Source organism: Hylobates moloch, unplaced genomic scaffold, assembly GCF_009828535.3.
Source record: "Hylobates moloch isolate HMO894 unplaced genomic scaffold, HMol_V3 SCAFFOLD_2, whole genome shotgun sequence".
NCBI classification, from domain to species: domain Eukaryota; kingdom Metazoa; phylum Chordata; class Mammalia; order Primates; family Hylobatidae; genus Hylobates; species Hylobates moloch.
Window position 1 is genome coordinate 105,243,001 of NW_026652277.1, and position 19,566 is coordinate 105,262,566.

The 19,566-nt window shown below is 39.9% G+C and overlaps 1 protein-coding gene across 3 annotated transcripts in view; it reads right to left on the reverse strand.

Moving 5' to 3' along the window:
• RARS2 (arginyl-tRNA synthetase 2, mitochondrial) overlaps positions 1 to 19,566 on the reverse strand; it is a 78,311-nt gene that overhangs the window by 41,713 nt on the left and 17,032 nt on the right. For 2 of the 3 annotated variants that reach the window (XM_058435387.1, XM_032154926.2), the window contains exons 2-5: positions 16,500 to 16,573; positions 11,097 to 11,199; positions 9,670 to 9,753; positions 932 to 1,029 (exon numbers count right to left, since the gene is read on the reverse strand). In XM_058435387.1, the coding sequence (XP_058291370.1) occupies positions 932 to 1,029; positions 9,670 to 9,753; positions 11,097 to 11,199; positions 16,500 to 16,573 (359 nt within the window). Of the gene's footprint in view, positions 1 to 931; positions 1,030 to 9,669; positions 9,754 to 11,096; positions 11,200 to 16,499; positions 16,574 to 19,566 lie in introns of those variants that run through there. The other variant, XM_032154964.2, reaches the window with a different exon arrangement.

Sequence of the window (19,566 nt, forward strand, 5' to 3'; positions counted from 1 at the left end):
ATCAAATTACTCAAAAAAAATTTTTTTTTGACACAGAATCTTGGTGTGTCTCACCTGAGCTAGAGTGCAGTGACAATCACAGCTCACTGTAACCTTGAATTCCTAGGCTCAAGCCATCTTTCCTCCTCAGCTTCCCAAGTAGCTGTCACTATAGGAGTGTGCCACCATGCACAACTAATTCTATTTTTTTTAAGAGGTGAGGTCTCACTATGTTGCCCAAGCTGGTCTCCAACTCTTGGCCTCAAGTGATCCTCCCACCTTGCCTTCCAAAGTGCTAAGATTACAGGCTGAGCCACCATGTCTGGCCACTTTAAAATTCCTAATATGGTAGTAACCATTACCTTTGCCTTAAGAGTCTATTAAAGTAAATAACTAGTCGGGCACAGTGACTCACGCCTGTAATCCCAGCACTTTGGGAGGCCGAGATGGGCGGATCACGAGGTCAGGAGATGGAGACCATCCTGGCTAACACAGTGAAACACCATCTCTACAAAAAATACAAAAAAAAATTAGGCAGATATGGTGGCAGGCACCTGTAGTCCCAGCTACTCAGGAGGCTGAGGCAGGAGAATGGCGTGAACCCAGGAGGTGGAGCTTGCAGCGAGCCGAGATCTTGCCACTTCAGCCTGGGCGACAGAGCAAGACTCCGTCCCAAAAATAAATAAATAAATAAATAAAGTGAATAACTAGTTCTTCAAAAAAAGTAATTGTTAATACTTAAAAAAAAATTATTAGACATTTTTGGAGGTCCAAAAATATATTTTTTATTCATAGTTCAATGATTGATTCACTGTGATTTCAAGAAATAACATAATTGCACTGGTTTTCAAGTTTTCCATATGTTATTTATGAAGACCCCCAAATAATGGTAATAACATTCCTCTGCTCAGTCAACTTGATTAAGCAACACGTAAAAGGGGTACACCCTCACCTGAATTCAACCACAATCTTCTTCTGGGGAAGACCAGAGAAAAGTTCACTTTTTAATCCATACTTTGAGCCATCTTCAATTACTTGTTGTAGCACTGTCTGAAAATTAAAGGAGTGTAATTTAATGAACAAAAATTACAATGCTTTTAATTACTCTGTTACTGAGAATTAAATGTTGCCAATTTGTTCATTCTAATTTATGGAACTGAGAATTTCATAGCATCCTCAGTAGCACTACCTCCAGCACCACTTTTCTTGTTACTAATGCTAGTTATAGTAGTAACATGAGTTAACATTTACAAGGGTTCTGTGCCCTTTTATACTCCATGTCTATTCATTCTTACAGTAACCAGTCATGTAGGTATCTTACAGAGAAGGAAACTGAAGCTTGGTGAAGTTAAGTAACAATCAAAAGTCCCACAGTAAATATTAACAACAAAACCAAAAGCACCATCTAACACTTATTGAGTTCATACTATGTGCCAGCCACTGTTCCAAGCATTTTATATGCATTAACTTACTTACTCCTCACGACAGCCATAGAGATAAGAACTATTTTAACAAAGAAAGAAAGAAAGTACTGAGGGATTAAATAGTGCAGAAAAGAACTTTTCCACTTCACAGTTAACCTGTTAACTGCTACATGTTGCTGCAGCTTTTGTGATATTAAAGACCACAAGTAATGGTAGGAAAAAGATAAAAATGTATAATGCCTATTATACAAGTTTCTCACTACACAAGTGAGAAACAAGGAAATCCCACAGAAACTTCCCAAACATATTCCAGGTTAGTGTTTAGTTATTAACATAGAACTATCATATATAGTTCACAAAATTCATATTTTATTTTTTGTTAATGGTGATGAACTTTTGTTTACTCGTATTAGTTGATTTTGTTTCCCCAACTGCATCTATATTTTATTTTTATTTTTATATTTTTGAGACAGGCCTTACTCTGTCTCCCAGGCTGAAGTGCAGTGGCACAATCACGGCTCACTGAAGCCTCAACCAGACTCAAACGATCTTCCTACCTAAGCGATCCTACCACCTTAGCCTCCAGAGTAGCTGGGACTACAGGTACATGCTACCACACCCAGTTAATTAAAACAAAATTTTTTTTGGAAGGGCACAGTGGATCACGCCTGTAATCCCAGCACTTTGGGAGGCTGAGGCAGGTGGATCACGAGGTCAGGAGATTGAGACCATCCTGGCCAACATGGTGAAACCCCATCTCTACTAAAAAAATTAAAAAAAAAAAAAAATTAACCAGACATGGTGGCATGTGCCTGTAGTCCCAGCTACTTGGGAGGCTGAGACAGGAGAATCGCTTGAACCCGGGAAGTGGAGGTTGCACTAAGCCGAGATCGCACCACTGCACTCCAGCCTGGGTGACACAGTGAGACTCTGTCTCAAAAGAAAAAAAAATTTTTTTTTTTTTTTTTAATAGACAGGGTCTCTCGCTCGCTTTGTCGCCCAGGCTGGTCTTGAACTCCTGGGCTCAACTGATCCTGACAGCTTAGCCTCCCAAAGTGCTGGGATTATAGGCATGAGCCACCATGCCTGGTCCCAAAATGCATCTTGAGTCTTAAAAACGTGGTTTATGTTGTGAAAAATTTTATTAAAGAGTTGGTTAAAATGGTCTCTAAATGGAACAGGCAGAGAAGGGAGCAGCAGCCAGTACATAACAATCGACATTTAAGAAGCATAAAGTGCTAGGTCCAAGACCAGGTGCTCCTACAGTACCCGTTGTCTTTAAGCCTCATAATCTTAAAGATGGGCAACATTTCCCATTTAATGGATGCAAAAACTACGGTTCAGAAATTGTATGTGCACAAGGACGTAGAGAAAATAATACTCTCTCGACTCACGGTGTGCAATAAGAAACAGATAAAGGATTAATACAATATATAGACAGTACACAGAATAGTGTCTGTCATAAACTAGGGACCCAGTATTATTAGTCCAAGAACATATATAACAAGAACACATCTGTAAGAAGAAATCCAGATTCAGATTATTCTAAGTTGAAAGTCTACAAATCTTTCCCACTTCTCCTTTTTATGTAATGAATGGTAGACTCCACAACAGTTAATCAAAGTTAGAATTCTCTTTAACAATAACCCTCTATCTACTGATTTATCTGGCACAAACAACAAAAAGGCAACGTTAATAATTTTTAAAAAATTGAACATTTAAGACAAGGCTGAAGTCCCTTTCGATCATCTGTCCTTATCCTAATTCCTTCCCTCCTTCTTCAGGAGTAAACACTTTTCAAACATCATCTTACCTGGTGACTACTCCCTTCTTGCAACTATCCTCCTTCCTTGGTTGTAAAGACACAATTCTCTCTCAACTTTTGCTTCTCAATTTCCTTTGTAGGCTCTTCTTCCACCATCTGCCCTTGACTCTGCACTCTGTGCTCCATTCTTGCTTCTAGTTTTTTATTTTACACTTTCAGGTGACTTAAACCACTCCCTTAAGATTTCAAATACTTGGCCGGGCATGGTGGCTCACACCTGTAATCCCAGCACTTTGGGAGGCTGAGACAGAAGGATCACCTGAGAGCAGGAGTTCAAGACCAGCCTGACCAACATGGTGAAACCCCGTCTCTACTAAAAATACAAAAAATTAGCCGGGTGTGGTGGTAGGCGCCTGTAACCCCAGCTACTTGGGAAGCTGAGGCAGGAGAATCCCTTGAACCCAGGAGATGGAGGTTGCAATGAGCCGAGATCACGCCATTGCACTCCAGCATGGGCAACAAGAGCGAAACTCCATCTCAAAGAAAAAAAAAAGACTTCAAATACTAATTACTTGATCTCTCTAGTGCTACAGACTGATTGGACATGCTTTTCAGGCATTTCACAGAAAATACACTTGTTCTTCCATCTACACTGTCTATTTCCACAAACTGCACTACCACTCACCCAACTAACCTACTCAGAAACCTAGGAGTCCCTAACACTTACCTTATTCCCTCAACCTCTGTAATCAATCACCTGTTAATCACTGGGCCCTGTGTGTGTTATCTCCTAAATATCGTTACAGTTATTTAATAACTAGTTCCTCTGCCCTGGTTTAGGCCCTCATCTGTCAGCTATACCACTGCAAAACAACACCTACAGTAATGCACCAAGTAATGATGTGTCAGTCAATGATGAACCACATATATACAATGGTGGTCCCATTAAGACTATAATGGAGCTGAAAAATTCTTATCACCCAGCAATGTTGCAGCAGGTCATAATGGCTAGTGCAATGCATTACTCACATGTTTGTGGTAACACTGATGTAAACAAACCTACTAGGCTAGGCTGCCAGTCATGTGAAAGTATAGCACATACAATTATGCACATCAAGATACCTGATAATAATAAAGGACTGTACTGATTTATGTATTTAATCTACAATATTTTTAAATCATAATTTTAAAGCATACTCCTTATACTTATTAAAAACAATTAACTGTAAAACTGCCTCAGGCAGGTCCTTCAGGAGATACTCCAGAAGGTACTGTCATCATAGGAGATGATAGCTTCATGTGTGTTACTGCCCCTGAAGACTTTCCAGTGGGACAAGATGTGGAGGTGAAGACAGTGATATTGATGATCCCGACCCTGTGTGGGCTAAGGCTAATGTGTTTGTGTCTTAGCTTTTAACAAAAAAGTCTAAAAAGTAAATTAAAAAATTAGAAAAAGCTTACAGAATAAGGATATATTTTTGTAATTGTATAATGTGCTTGTTTTAAGCTGTTATTACAAAAGAGCTGAAAAGTTACACAATTAAGCTGAGATATAAAGAAAAATAAATAGAAGAAAAAAGTTTAAAAAATGAAAAAGTTTATAAAATAAAAATGTTACAGTCAGCTAAGGTTAATTTATTATTGAAGAAAGAAAAATATTTATTTTTTAGAGACAGGGTCTCTAGCCAGGCATGGTGGTGGGCACGTATAATCCCAGCTACTTGGGAGGCTGAGGCAGGAGAATTGCTTGAACCCGGGGGACGGAGGTGGGAGCTGAGGCTGTGCCATTGCACTCCAGCCTGGGCAACAAGAGTGAAACTCTGTCTCAAAAAAGAAAAAAAAAAAAAAGAGAGACAGAGTCTCGCCCTGTCACCCAGGCTGGAGTACAGCAGTGTGATCCTGTACAGCAGTGTTATCCTAGCTCATTGTAGCCCTAACACTCTTGGACTCAAGTGATCCTCCTGCCTCAGCCTCTCAAAGTGCTGGAATTACAGGCATCAGCCACCATGTCCAGCCAAGAAAAAGATTTTTTAATTTTTATTATTTTACTCTGAAGTTATGATACAAGGAAAAATATTTTTTCATAAACCCATTGTAACCTAAGTGTACCATGTTTATAATGTCTACAGTTGTGTACAGTAATGTCCTAGGCCTTCACATGGACTCACCACTCACTCATCCAGAGCAACTCCAAGTCCTGCAAGCTCCATTCATGGTAAATACAGGTATAGCATCTTTTACATTTAATACTGTATTTTTACTGTACCCTTCTTATGTTTAGACAAGATACAAATACCACTGTGTCACAATTGCACAAATACAGTATTTGGTATTTTACATGATGCACAAGTTTATAGCCTAGGTCCATGTAGTTGGTTTTATCATCTAAGTTTGTGTAAGTATACTCTATGATGTCCCATAACAAAACCACCTATGGACACATTTCTATGAATGTATCCCATTGTTAAGCAACACATGACTACATAACAAAACAATAACACCTAATTATCTTTTTACATAGCACAAACATTTAATCGAGTCTGTTTTATTCAAACCCTTCAATGATTTGAACGGTTTAAGAGATTTTTAAATTTAACTTTTTCTTTTACTTTTGGTTAAACATGCAAAGTTTAATTTGGCAAATTAAAAAGTGTGAAATAAAATGACGTTATCCATTGTGTATTTTTGAAGCATCCCTAAGAAAACAGGGTTTTGTTTGCATTTTTCCTATTTGGTTTAGATCATACTTTGTTTTTTCCCTTTTAACAATTAAATATTACTTGAAGTTACAGTTTCTCTTGAAAGTACTGCAAGCTACTGACAGGTAGAAGTTTGGTACCAAAGTGACAGTTCTTCTCAATACCATTATGGTTACTTCTCAAGCAAAGATATATTAATTCTTTGTTGGTCCTAACCAAGAGTCGAATTTTTTTTCTTGATGTGATCTGAAAAATCCATTAAATATGCAAATGATGGCCGGACGCGGTGGCTCATGCCTGTAATCCCAGCACTTTGGGAGGGTGAGGTGGGTGGATCACCTGAGGTTGGGAGTTCAAGACCAGCCTGACCAACATGGAGAAACCCCGTCTCTACTAAAAATACAAAATTAGCTGGGCACGGTGGCGCATGCCTGTAATCCCAGCTACCTGGGGAGGCAGAGGCAGGAGAATCGCTTGAACCTGGGAGGTGGAGGTTACGGTAAGCAAAGATCATGCCATTGCACTCTAGCCTGGGCAACAAGAGCAAAACTCCGTATCAAAAAAAAACCATGCAAATGACCATCATCTGAGACCTAAAACTTATGGTGTAAACCAACTTACTGCACTGCCAGTTGTATAAAACTATGGCACATACAATTATGTACAGTACATAATACTTCATTATAAAGGACTATGTTAGTGATTTATATATTTACTTTTAATCATTATTTTAGAGTATTATCCTACTTATTAAAAAATGGACTGTAAAACAGTTAAAATTATAAAACTAGAGATCCAATACGTGAGAAAAACAGATGCCATAAGCTTGAGAAAAGAAAAATAGCTCAGAGTAGTCTCAGCTATGTGAGGTATGCAGGCCCAGAAAGACACGCGTATCAGACATCAGTTATGCACAAACTCTTCCTCCTATGGGTGGCGACAATTGTTTATGTGATTTTGTTCCCAACTAGCTGCCTCACACATTATCTTCATGTTACTGGAATTTGTGACACGAAGAAAAATATACAGCCTATCAATAGCTTACATTATTTTAATGTAAATTCTGGTTAACAACTCAAACTCCCTCTTTTTTCCCTTTAAAAATCCACTTGTAACTGCTGCCGATCAAAGGGTATATTCAGGGCAACTTGAATCTGTACTCCTCAGCTGCAATCCTCAAGCCTGGCCCAAGTAAACTCTCTACTTCTATTAATTTTGCCTCAGTTTCCTCCTTTTAGGTTGACAGCCAAATGTAGAATACATTAAGTTTTCAGTAAAGAAGAATTATCATTAAAATTGTAACACACAGCAAAGGTACATTCAATAGTCCTTTTCTGAACATGAGTGCTCACTGCTCTAGAATCTGGCTTTACTGTGACACTGAGGAAGGCAACTGTAAGCAGTCTGCTTGCTCCTTTAATGAAAATTCCCACTAAGATTCAGATCCTCAAGGCTGCAATACGGAAGAATTCCCATGTGAGAAAGAGTAGCTGGACTTCAAAGCCCTGACTCTTGTCCCTTCATTGTCAATTGAGAAGGATTTGGGAATATTTTTAATAAGTGAGCTAATGGGTATCCTTAAATCAGAAAAAATTATTTAGTTTGTTAATTGAAATAAAGCTTGAAAATTCATGGCCATTGAAACTTTTATTGTGAGACAAGGTCTCGCTCTGTCACCAAGGCTGGAGTGCAATAGCACAATCACAGCTCATTGCAACTCAAACTCCCAGGCTCAAGCGATCCTCCCACCTCAGCCTCCAGAGTAGTTGGGACTGCAGGCGCAAACTACCATGTGTGGCTAATTTTTAAATTTTTTTGTAGAGATATGCTGCCAGGGCTGGTCTAGAACTCCCAGGCTCAAGTGATCCTCCTGCCTAAGCCTCCCAAGTGCTTATACAAACCTAGATGATATTGTGTCCGGAATTGGTGGGTTCTTGGTCTCACTGACTTCAAGAATGAAGCCGCGGACCCTCGCGGTGAGTGTTACAGCTCTTAAGGTGGCGCGTCTGGAGTTGTTCGTTCCTTCTGATGTTCGGATGTGTTCGGAGTTTCTTCCTTCTGGTGGGTTCGTGGTCTCGCTGGCTCAGGAGTGAAGCTGCAGACCTTCGTGGTGAGTGTTACAGCTCTTAAGGTGGTGCGTCTGGAGTTGTTCCTTCCTCCCGGTGGGCTCGTGATCTCGCTGGCTTCAGGTGTGAAGCTGCAGACCTTCGTGGTGAGTGTTACAGCTCATAAAGGCAGTGTGGACCCAAAGAGTGAGCAGTAGCAAGATTTATTGCAGAGAGCGAAAGAACAAAGCTTCCACAGTGTGGAAGGGGACCCGAGCGGGTTGCCACTGCTGGCTAGGGCAGCCTGCTTTAATTCTCTTATCGGGCCCCACCCACATCCTGCTGATTGGTAGAGACGAGTGGTCTGTTTTGACAGGGCGCTGATTGGTGCGTTTACAATCCCTGAGCTAGACACAAAGGTTCTCCACGTCCCCACCAGATTAACTAGATACAGAGTGTCCACACAAAGGTTCTCCAAGGCCCCACCAGAGTAGCTAGATACAGAGTGTCGATTGGTGCATTCACAAACCCTGAGCTAGACACAGGGTGCTGATTGGTGTGTTTACAAACCTTGAGCTAGATACAGAGTGCGATTGGTGTATTTACAATCCCTGAGCTAGACATAAAGGTTCTCCACGTCCCCACCAGACTCAGGAGCCCAGCTGGCTTCACCCAGTGGATCCTGCACCAGGGCTGCAGATGGAGCTGCCTGCCAGTCCCGCGCGGTGGGCCTGCACTCCTCAGCCCTTGGGTGGTCGATGGGACTGGGCGCTGTGGAGCAGGGGGCGGCGCTCATCAGGGAGGCTCGGGCCGCACAGGAGCCCACGGAGGGGGTGGGAGGCTCAGGCATGGTGGGCTGCAGGTCCCAAGCCCTGCCCCACAGGAAGGCAGCTAATGCCCAGCAAGAAATTGAGTGCAGCGCCAGTGGGCTGGCACTGCTGGGGGACCCAGTACATCCTCTGCAGCCGCTGGCCCGGGTGCTAAGCCCCTCATTGCCTGGGGCCGACAGGGCCGGCCAGCTGCTCCGAGTGTGGGGCCAGCCAAGCCCACGCCCACCCGGAACTCTCGCTGGCCTGCAAGCTCCGCGCGCAGCCCCGGTTCCCGCTCGCGCCTCTCCCTCCACACCTCCCTGCAAGCTGAGAGCGGGCTCCGGCCTCGGCCAGCCCAGAAAGGGGCTCCCACAGTGCAGCGGTGGGCTGAAGGGCTCCTCAAGTGCCGCCAAAGTGGGAGCCCAGGTAGAGAAGGCGCCGAGAGCAAGCGAGGGCTGTGAGGACTGCCAGCATGCTGTTACCTCTCAATACAGTCTACTACATGCCTAGGCTGTATGCTACAGGCTATTGCTCCTAGGCCACAAACCTGTACAGCATGTTACTGTACTGAATACTGTATGCAACTGTAACATAATAGTGTCTGTATACTTAAATATATCTAAACACAGAAAGGTACAGTAAAAATATGGTATAGTCTTATGGGACCATCATCTATACACGTTGTGTATGAAATGTCATTATGTGGTATATGACTATAGAGTGCTATGAGAGCATATAAATGAAGGGGTCAGAAAGGTACTGCCAAAGAAATATCAAGATTTAAAGGATGAGTAGGTGTTAACTTGGGGTGGCACACCCCAAGTTATGGATCAGTATGTGCAAAGGTTTTGAGGCTAGAGGAGGCATAAAGAATTTAAACTGGAGGAAGACCACTGTGGCTGAAGCAGAGAATGAAAGCACAATGGCTGGATATTAACTTATTCTTACCTTTGTTAAGAGCTCTCTGTTTATTTTGAAATTTACAGTCCTTTGACCAGTACTGATTTCACTCACCACTGTATCACATCTTAGCTGAAAAGAACAAATCACACAAAGTAGGTATGTTATATAATAGGCCTAATGAGATATGTAATTCTAATGCTATTTTTGGCTTACAAAGACACAAGTAAGTCATCTTTCATGGTCCCAATATCGGGTCCTAGTTCTCAGGCAATCTCTTTAGTTCCATACTTCTATTTAAGTAAACACATTTTCTTTTTTTCCCAACTAACATGCTATTCTGTATTCAGTCTCTCTCTTCCTCATTCTCTTTCCCTCCCCTCAAATTCACCTTTTAACAAGTAAGAAAAATCACTCTACCCATATTCTACCTACTCTGACATATGATGAACACTTTTAATCTCACCTAGCTTTCATGAGAGCCACAGAACATGACATTCTGTCAGGGTCTACGCTAAAGCACCTGCACCAACAGATAAGATGTAATTTAGATAGTTTGTCTTCTATGCATATGCCTTCACTTTTTAACCTATTAGATGTTTGAACCCATCTCATGAAAAACCTATAGGACTTGAAGAGATATCTGCTGTCATTAAAGAGCAACTAGTCTTTAAGAACTTACAAGAAATGGGGAAAAGGAACTAAATATTGTATTTTGAATAATTCTATTCCTGGTCAATATCTGGGAGTGATTTTCTGATCAAATAAATATTTACTAAGCTACCAATGCTCCTTTATCATAGTCATCCTTTAAATAAGCATCTTTTTCTATGATAGTGACTTTCATTGTTCCAATTCTTTTGAGTTCCCAGACACTGACTCTGTGACATATGTTAATAACCTTGTCCAACATATCTCCCATTTCTGAAGGAATTACACTAACAATTTATGTTTAGTAATTCCTTACAATCCTTTCAATTCCTCTTTTAGATATCAAACCCATCAGAGAACTTAGAAATGAAAGAGGCTTATTAAATCATCTAACCACCTCTTCTCTGTAATCATGATTCTATTTACATCTAATCATTTCTTCTCATATTTCAATGTTCATCTTTTCAGAAACTCATTTTAAAAATTGCAACTCACTGCTCTAATTTATCAAGCTTGTTCTCCTAAATTCAAAAGTCCATCCAGCTTCAATCTTTAAATTTAATTAACACTTCGGTCTTCCTGTAAGTGGTTAATCAAAAAATTGAACAATGTCAGCTCAAGAGGAATGCTTTATAACTAATTTGAAAAATCATTATAACCTTATAGTACATGGCTAAAATGAATTTAAATTATATTACACAAGATGCCTCGAACAAAGAAACACTATTAAATTCACTATTATGGCTGAGATAGCCTGCAAAGTATTTTTTTTTTTAATAACAAGTCTATTACAATGTCAAAAAGAGATAATAGTGCTAACGTACCTTCTCTGCTAGTCTCTTGGCTTGAACTTGAATATCTGGTCTTGAATGGTCGTTGTCTTTTTCCAGTAAAGAATCCACAGAAAGCTGAAAATCAGCTACTTCTCTAAAGACAGGCATTGAAACGAGATAGAACTGTTACCTTAAAAGCATTAGTTGTGTAACAAAGATTAATCACTATGAGTTCTCCATTGAGACATACCTTTACCAGAAGAAGGTGTTATGTGTACTTTCAAAATTAAAAACAAGGGGGCCGAGAGCGGTGGCTCATGCCTGTAATCCCAGCACTTTGGGAGGCCAAGGCAGGTGCATCACCTGAGGTCAGGAGTTCTAGACCAGCCTGGCCACATGGTAAAACCCCATCTCTACTAAAACTACACACACACACACAAATTAGCCAGGCATGGTGGTGTGTACCTGCAATCCCAGCTGCTTGGGAGACTGAGGCAGGGGAATCACTTGAATCCTGGAGGTGGAGATTGCAGTGAGTCAAGATTGCACCACTGCACTCCAGCCTGGGTGACAAGAGTGAAACTCTGTCTCAAAAAAGTAAATAAAATAAAATAAAATAAATAAAAAACAAAATTAAAAGCAAGAAAATGAGAAATAACCTAGTATTTATTTAGAATGTTTTTCTTATCATCTTATAAAATTCTTCCTTTTCTGACTGGGCGCAGATCCCAGCACTTTGGTGTTGGCCGAGGCAAGTGGATCACTTAAAGTTAGGAGTTTGAGACCAGCCTGGCCAACATGGAGAAACCCCATCTCTACTAAAAATACAAAAATTAGCCAGTCGTTGTGGTGTCCACCTGTAAGCCCAGCTACTCGGGAGGCTGAGGCATGACAATTGTTTGAACCCAGGAGGCAGAGGTTGCAGTGAGCTGAGATCATGCCACTGCACTCCAGCCTGGGTGACAGAGCAAGACCCAGTCTCAAAAAATTCTTCCTCTTCCATTACCCAATTGTAGCTTTAAGTGGTATCTCTGTGAAACAGGTAGAGCAGCCACCTTATTTTATAGACATGAAAACTGATGTCTGGCAAGCTAAATGTCTCCTTTAAAATCCTACTGCAAATAAAAACAGATTGAGAAAAAAGCCCAGGTCTCTTTACCTCTTCTACAATGCTTCCTCTACTACTCCAAATGTGTGCTTCTAATTCAAACCTCTCCACTGACCTCCAAATGACATATTTTTTAAATGTTGTAATTTGAGTTTCAACATGAGAAAAAGAAGAATATTACTCTTAACACTCAGTAGTTCATTAAAGAGACGGGCAATGCCATTTATCCTTTTCATTGGGTAGGTGAAAAAACAATACAAAAACAAAGAAACAAACACAAAGCATGATTAATGAAAACAAATCATTTGCATCATGAGATCAGTTCTTTCTAGGGAAGAGGGGTAGGGAATGAAGTCAAACAAATATATATCAGTGACTTTAACATTATCTGTAATGCTTAATAAAAATCAAAAGCTCTCCCTTTCCCTACAAAATAAGACTTGAAGCAAATTTGGAAAAAGGACGTGACAACTTAGAAAGTGACCATGAGAGTACTCATTACATCATTCTCTATGAATTTTTCTGTAGGTTTGAAATAGTTCAAGGTGCAAAAAAAATTTTTTTTTAATCAACATATAAGCATCTATATAACTACTCACACTAATTTATCTTCTGGTGTTTAATATGGAACTAGAGAATGAGACTCGATGGGCAGAGTAAGAGGGCGGAAACATTATTTATCCAGCCCATCTGTCACTGGAATGAAAAGACTTATTTTTGAGAAGGCACAAATTATTTCCTTCATTAACACTTACGAAACTCAGGGAAATAACTAAAAATTCCTGTGTGACTTCTGGTTAACATCACATTTAAAAACCTAGTCCACAATGACCATTAAGAATTTTCCTGAGCCTTAATACATCATCCAGCAGCCTACTATGTATTACACTTTGGCCAGGTACAGTGGCCCATGCCTGTAATTCCAGCACTTTGGGAGGTCAAGGCAGGAGGATTGCTTGAGCTCAGGAGTTCAAGACCAGCTTGGGCAACACAGCAAGACCCAATCTCTAAGAAAAAAAATTTATATTAAAAAATGAAAACAATCTAAATGTCTAGCAACAAGGGAATGTTACAATATTGCTAAAAGTGATATTCACTTTAAAAAAAGAATTATGTCAGGAAAAGGATTCAAATATCTTATGTTTTTCTATGTAGTCTTATAGCTATGTCTTTTTAAACACTAAAAAAAATTCAAAGAAAAAAGTAAAAAATACATCAACTTGTTAAAATCAGTTGTCTTACTGTAGTAGACTATTGGGGGCTTTTATCTTTTCTTATTCTTCTGTATTTTACTGAATTTCCTTAAGAAGATTATCTGTTTTGCTTTTATAGTAGAAAAACACATTTAAAAATAAAACCTTTAAAAAGACAAAACATCTAAGTATGAAAAGCAGTAGGTATCAAAATAAACAACTGTGGATGAGGAGAGCCCAACACAGTGGCTCACGCCTATAATTCTAGTGTGGGAGGCTGAGGTAGGAGAATTGCTTGAACCGAGGAGTTCAAGACTAGCCTGGGCAACGCAGGGAGACACCATCTCTACAGAAAATTTAAAAACTTAGCCAAGTATGGTGGCCTACGCTTCTGGTCCCAGCTAATTGGCAGGCTGAGATGGGAGGATAGCTTGAGCCTGGGAGCTTAAGGCTGCAGTAAGCCGTGATTCTGCCACTGCACTCCAGCCTCAGCAACCAACAGAGCTAGATCCTGTCTCCAAAAAAAAAAAAAAAAAAAATGTGGACAAGGAGAATAGACGGGGTATAAAAGAAACAAAACCGGGCCGGGCATGGTGGCTCAAGCCTGTAATCCCAGCACTTTGAGAGGCTGAGGCGGGTGCATGTTGCCCAAGCCGGTCTTGAACTCCTGAGCTCAAGTGATCCTCCTGCCTTGGCCTCCCAAGGTCAGGAGTTTGAGATCAGCCTGGCCAACATGGTGAAACTCCGTCCCTACTAAAAATACAAAAATTAGCTGGGCATGGTGGTATGTGCCTGTAATCCCAGCTACTGGGGAAGCTGAGGCAGGAGAATGGCTTGAACCCAGGAGGCGGAGGTTGCAGTAAGCCGAGATTGTGCCACTGCACTCCAGCCTGGGTGACAGAGCCAAGACTCCGTCTCAAAAAAACAAACAACAAAAAAAAACTGGTCCCATGCAGATGATGGTGGGTGATGGGCACACATAGGGTTCATTAAACTAGTCCCTGTACATTCATTCTTTATACTTAAAAAAGTTTAAAAAGCAATAGTTATTTTCCCATTACTTCTGAGGAGTTGTGATATTCGTTAGTGTGAAATCCACAGACTTGATAGCCATTGGCTTATAATAAAGTTGTTAATTCTGTTTACTACCATCAGATAGTAGAAAGAAAATAAAATAGAGAGAATTAGATCAGAGTAAATTAATTCATTATATTAATTAAACCATGTTAACAAAAATACTATTTCTTAATTCTCCTGGCACTTACAAGCATTCTGGAATAAAGTTAGAAATATAGAACGGTTAGGCTTAGTTACATACTGTAAAGGAAACCTGAATTTATTATGGCAAAGCACTAGAGGTTCCCTTTGTTTTAAGTAAACCTAATATGAAGAATTTCAGATTTGTAGGCCAGAAAAATCTTGAGGCCCTCCCCAATATTTATTTATTTACTTTTTTTGAGACGGAGTCTCGCTCTGTCACTCAGGCTGGAGTGCAGTGGCGAGATCTGGGCTCACTCTAACCTCCGCCTCCCCGGTTCAAGCGGTTCTCCTGCCTCAGCCTCCCGAGTAGCTGGGATTACAGGCGCATGCCACCACGCCTGGCTAATTTTTTGTATTTCTAGTAGAGATGGGGTTTCACCATGTTAGCCAGGATGGTCTCAATCTCCTGACCTCATGATCCACCTGCCTCGGCCTCCCAAAGTGCTGGGATTACAGGCGTGAGCCACCGCGCCCGGCCCCAATATTTATTTTCTATAAAGTCAATACCTCAGATTCTTAAAGTGGAAGCAGGCAAAGGAAATCCTATTCAAAAGACGGGCCAAGATGGTTCAGCTTATTAAAGGCCTTTGACACATTAAATGAAAATGGAAACAAACAGGCTGGGTGTGGTGGTTCATACTTGTAATCCCAGTACTTTGGGAGACCAAGGCAGGTGGATTGCCTGAGCTCAGGAATTCAAGACCACCCTGGGCAACATGACTAAACCCCATCTCTACAACAAATACAAAAACGTCAGCCAGGCATAGTGGCGTGAGCCTGTAGTCCAAGCTACTCTGGAGGCTGAGGTGGGAGGATCACTTGAGCACAAAAGTTTGAGGCAGCAGTGAGCCGAGATCACACCACTGCCCTCCAGCTTGGGCGACAGAATGAGACCTGGTCTCAAAACAAACAACAAACCAGTAACATTTCCCTTATTATGCAGAATGTCATTTATAGATTTTACAAAATAGCTAGTTTGGAAGGTTACATCTATTTACATATAATCATGAGATCCTCTTGCCTCTCTTACAGAAAGTCAATATAAAAAGCTGCAGTGGGCCATTTTAAAGGTGCTTTTACTAGAAGGCCAAATGTAGCCTTTCTCTTTCTTTTCCACTTACTTCTTTGTTCTATTCTGAGAAGAATATTCATTCTACTCAAAATCCTGACAAAGTTAAGTGAATAAAATACAAGGACAGAATGGTACTGGTAATTATATCTTTACTTCTTTTCAAAGCTTAGGACTTAAATGATTACTATGTAGCTAATTTCTTGTCATTATTAATTGACAGACAATAATCTATCCAAGTATTGAAGTTTTCTACCCAAATCGTAAACAAGAATCATTTAGGATGACCAAACTCACAAAGAGATACCTCTCTGTAACTGAGAAAGCAACTATTGGTTGTGTCTAGTCCTAACCAACAGTTTTCTATCACTGGGAGTACTCAAAAGGAAACTCAATAAACAAAAACAACATTAAAAACCTAGTAGATAAATATGGTACAACAGTATTCAAGCACCAGATGGTTGTACAATCTTTAATATCCCTTCAAAAACCCTGAGATTCTAACCACAATTTTAGTTATTTTATTTATTGTTACAGAATTGAATTTGAACCTCATTCCCAAAGACTTTGCCACAATTATAGTTACTAGCATAACTAAAATAATGACTATAAGAATATATAATCTGCCATATCGGAGTATTTAAAATACAGATTTTAATTTTATTAAGTCAATAGGAGTAATAGGCTGAATATAATGAATCATATCTTACAGTTAATTTCAAGGACTATTCCACAAATTGAAAAGTAACAATTCTTTTTTGCTTTTTTGGTATATCAACAAAGTCAGCAACATTTTAGATTGTTAAAAGTATATTATACTTAACTCTTTTTGGGAAATTGGAACTGCAGATATTGATGTGATCAAGTTTTCTGGTGGAAGATTCAAGACTCTGGAAAGCTAAAAATCAAAAAGAACAAAACAGTGCAAGATTGTTGACGTATTTGTTCCATTCAATGGAATACCACTTGTAAGAATAAACTATTAATACACTTAACACGAATGAGCTCCAAATGCATTCCAAGTGAAGGAAGCCAGATTCAAAAAGGTATATAGTGTATGATTCAATTATTTGACCCTCTGGAAAACCGAAAGGGGAGGATTTGACCATAAATTAACAGAACTGTTCAGCAAAAAGAATGAATTTTACCTTCGTAAATTAAAAAAAAAAAAAAAAGTATGGCACGAGAGGAGATAAACCACTGAGAACCCACAGATAATTCACTTACTTTTTTCATTAAAAAAAATTGAGTGGCTACTTAATGTGCCAGGCATTATTCCAGGTATTGGGGATACAGTGGTGAACAAAACAGACCAAAAAAACCTCATGGCATTTACAAATAAACAAGTAAATAATAGGGAAAATCTGATCCCCGTCCCTATCAAAGGCTTAATCATTAGAATAGTAGAGGTGGATGTGTTATATACATATATTTTGTAGCACAGACAGAGTCTCGCTATGTTGCCCAGGCCGGTCTTGAATTCCTGGCCTCATGTGATCCTTCCATAACAACTCCCCAAAGTACTGGGATTATAGGTGTGAGGAACTCTGCCTTGCTAGATTTGTGTTTTCTAAAAGCTCCTTGTGTGACTGTTAATACATAGCCAAAGTTGTGAACTATTACCCTAATTGGACACTTAAAGTTAGGTGGAAGAGACATTCCCATGTACTGAATGATTTATTTTTTTTGAGATAGAGTCTCGCTCTGTCACCCAGGCTGGAGTACGGTGACGTGATCTCGGCTCACTTGCGGCCTCCGTCTCCCGGGTTCAAGCGATTCTCCTGTCTCAGCCGCCCAAGTAGCTGGGATTACAGACGCACACCACCAAGCCCAGCTAATTTTTTCTGTTTTTAGTAGAGACGGGGCTTTGACATTTTGGCCAGGCTGGTCTCAAACTCCTGACCTCAGATGATCCACCCGCCTCAGCCTCCCAAAGTGTTGAGATTACAGGCGTAAACCACCATGCCTATAGAGACAGTCTTGCTATGTTGACCAAGCTGGCCTCTAACTTCTGGCCTCAAGCAAATCTCCCACCTCCGCCCCCCAAAGTGCTGGGATTACAAGAGCGAGCCACCGCACCAGTCCTGAATTATTCCTGACAGGCATGTCTTAAGTGCCTTAATTTTTCCTTGCAACAATCCCAGACTTTCCTACTATTTCAAACCTCATTTATAAATGATCAAACTGAAGTACAGGGAATTTACTTAACTTGCCTAAGTGGAAAGAAAAGCTAGGATGTGAACACAGGCTATCTAAAACCGGAACCTATACTCAACCCCTATGCCATATTGATATGGTTTGGTTGTATTTCCTCCCAAAATCTGATCTTGAATTATAGCTCCCATAATCCCCACGTGTCATGGGAGGGACCAGGTGGAGATAATTGAATCATGGGGTGGTTTCCCCCATTCTGTTCTCGTGACAGTGAGTTAGTTCTCACAAGATCTGATGGTTTTAAAAGAGGCTTTCCCCTACCCTTTGCTCGACAGTTCTCCTTGCTGCTGCCATGTGAAGAATGTGTCTGCTTCCCCTTCTGCAATGATTATAAGTTTCCTGAGGCCTCCCCAGCCATGTTGAACTGTGAGTCAATTAAATCTCTTTCCTTTATAAATTACCCAGTGTCAGGCATGTCTTTATTAGCAGTGTGAGAACAGACTAATACATATATGTATATCCTTTCATTCAGAAATGCATAAAAACAAAATAGTGAAATAACAGCATAGCCAGTATAAATTTACAACTGTCTTCAACTTTTCCCCCACTTCTCCAATACTCATGGCTGTAGAGTTGGGAAAAAGAGAAGGGAATGATGGGGGAAACAGAAAAAGTAAGAATGTAAGAAGAGTTTAAGAAGAAATCATCTTCAAGGGTGTTTGTGACTGTTCAGGAGAGCAATAAAATTAAAACCACTGTCTCTTGATTAATAATAACATATACTCTCCTGTGGTCAACAGAAGTTATTTGTTGAATTTCACAAACGTATTAACTGTAAAAACTTGCCCAAACTAGCAGACCTGGAGACATCACTTTCTTTAAGAGGCTTGTACATTTCCACTTTGGCTTGGTACAGATTGATTTTTTAAAGTTTCCTCTCAGGGTACAAAATTTTTTATTTTCTAGACTTTAGGAAGTAAATTACTGTATTCCTTACTAAAAAGTCATTTCTTTGGGACGTATTTACAGAAGTAGGTAAATATTTCCAAAGCATTTATAGGATAAAGGCTCAAACAGTTCATGTTTATAGTACGAAATGTTTCTAGAATAGAAACATCAGTAATAAAGGTTCTATCGTAATTTCTCAGAAAAAAAAAAAAAGGATCCAAATTCCAGTTCTACTTTTATTAGTTAAGAGACCTTGAGAAAGTAATTTTACATGAATGAGCTATAGTTTTCACAGCTGAAATATGGGGATAATAAATCTGTTAAACAATAAACTAGGGCTCTTGTGATGACTAAGAAAAATATGTCATATAATAAACATGTAATAAATAGTTCCTTCTCCTTTAAAAAAATTTATTTTGGACACATCTCCCAAACTTAACCATAATCACTAAGATTTTCTGTCTATCTTAAATATAACAATTCAGCTGAAAAAAACTTAGTGATTAGGTCAATTTTGAAGCATTTCAGCTGACAAATAGGTTGTGAACTTGGGTAGCAATAAAATGCTGACATTTAAATGAACAATATGCAATTCTCATTTGGAGAATTCTTTTGGCTAAACTAAAAGGTACTTAATAATTTCTTCTTCTTCTTTTTTTTTTCCCCCAGAGACAAGGTCTCACTCTGTTACCTAGGCTGGAGTGCAGTGGCTCACAATCATACCTCACTGCAGCCTCGACCTCCTGGTCTCAAGCGGTCCTCCCACCTCAGCTTCCTAAGTAGCTGGGA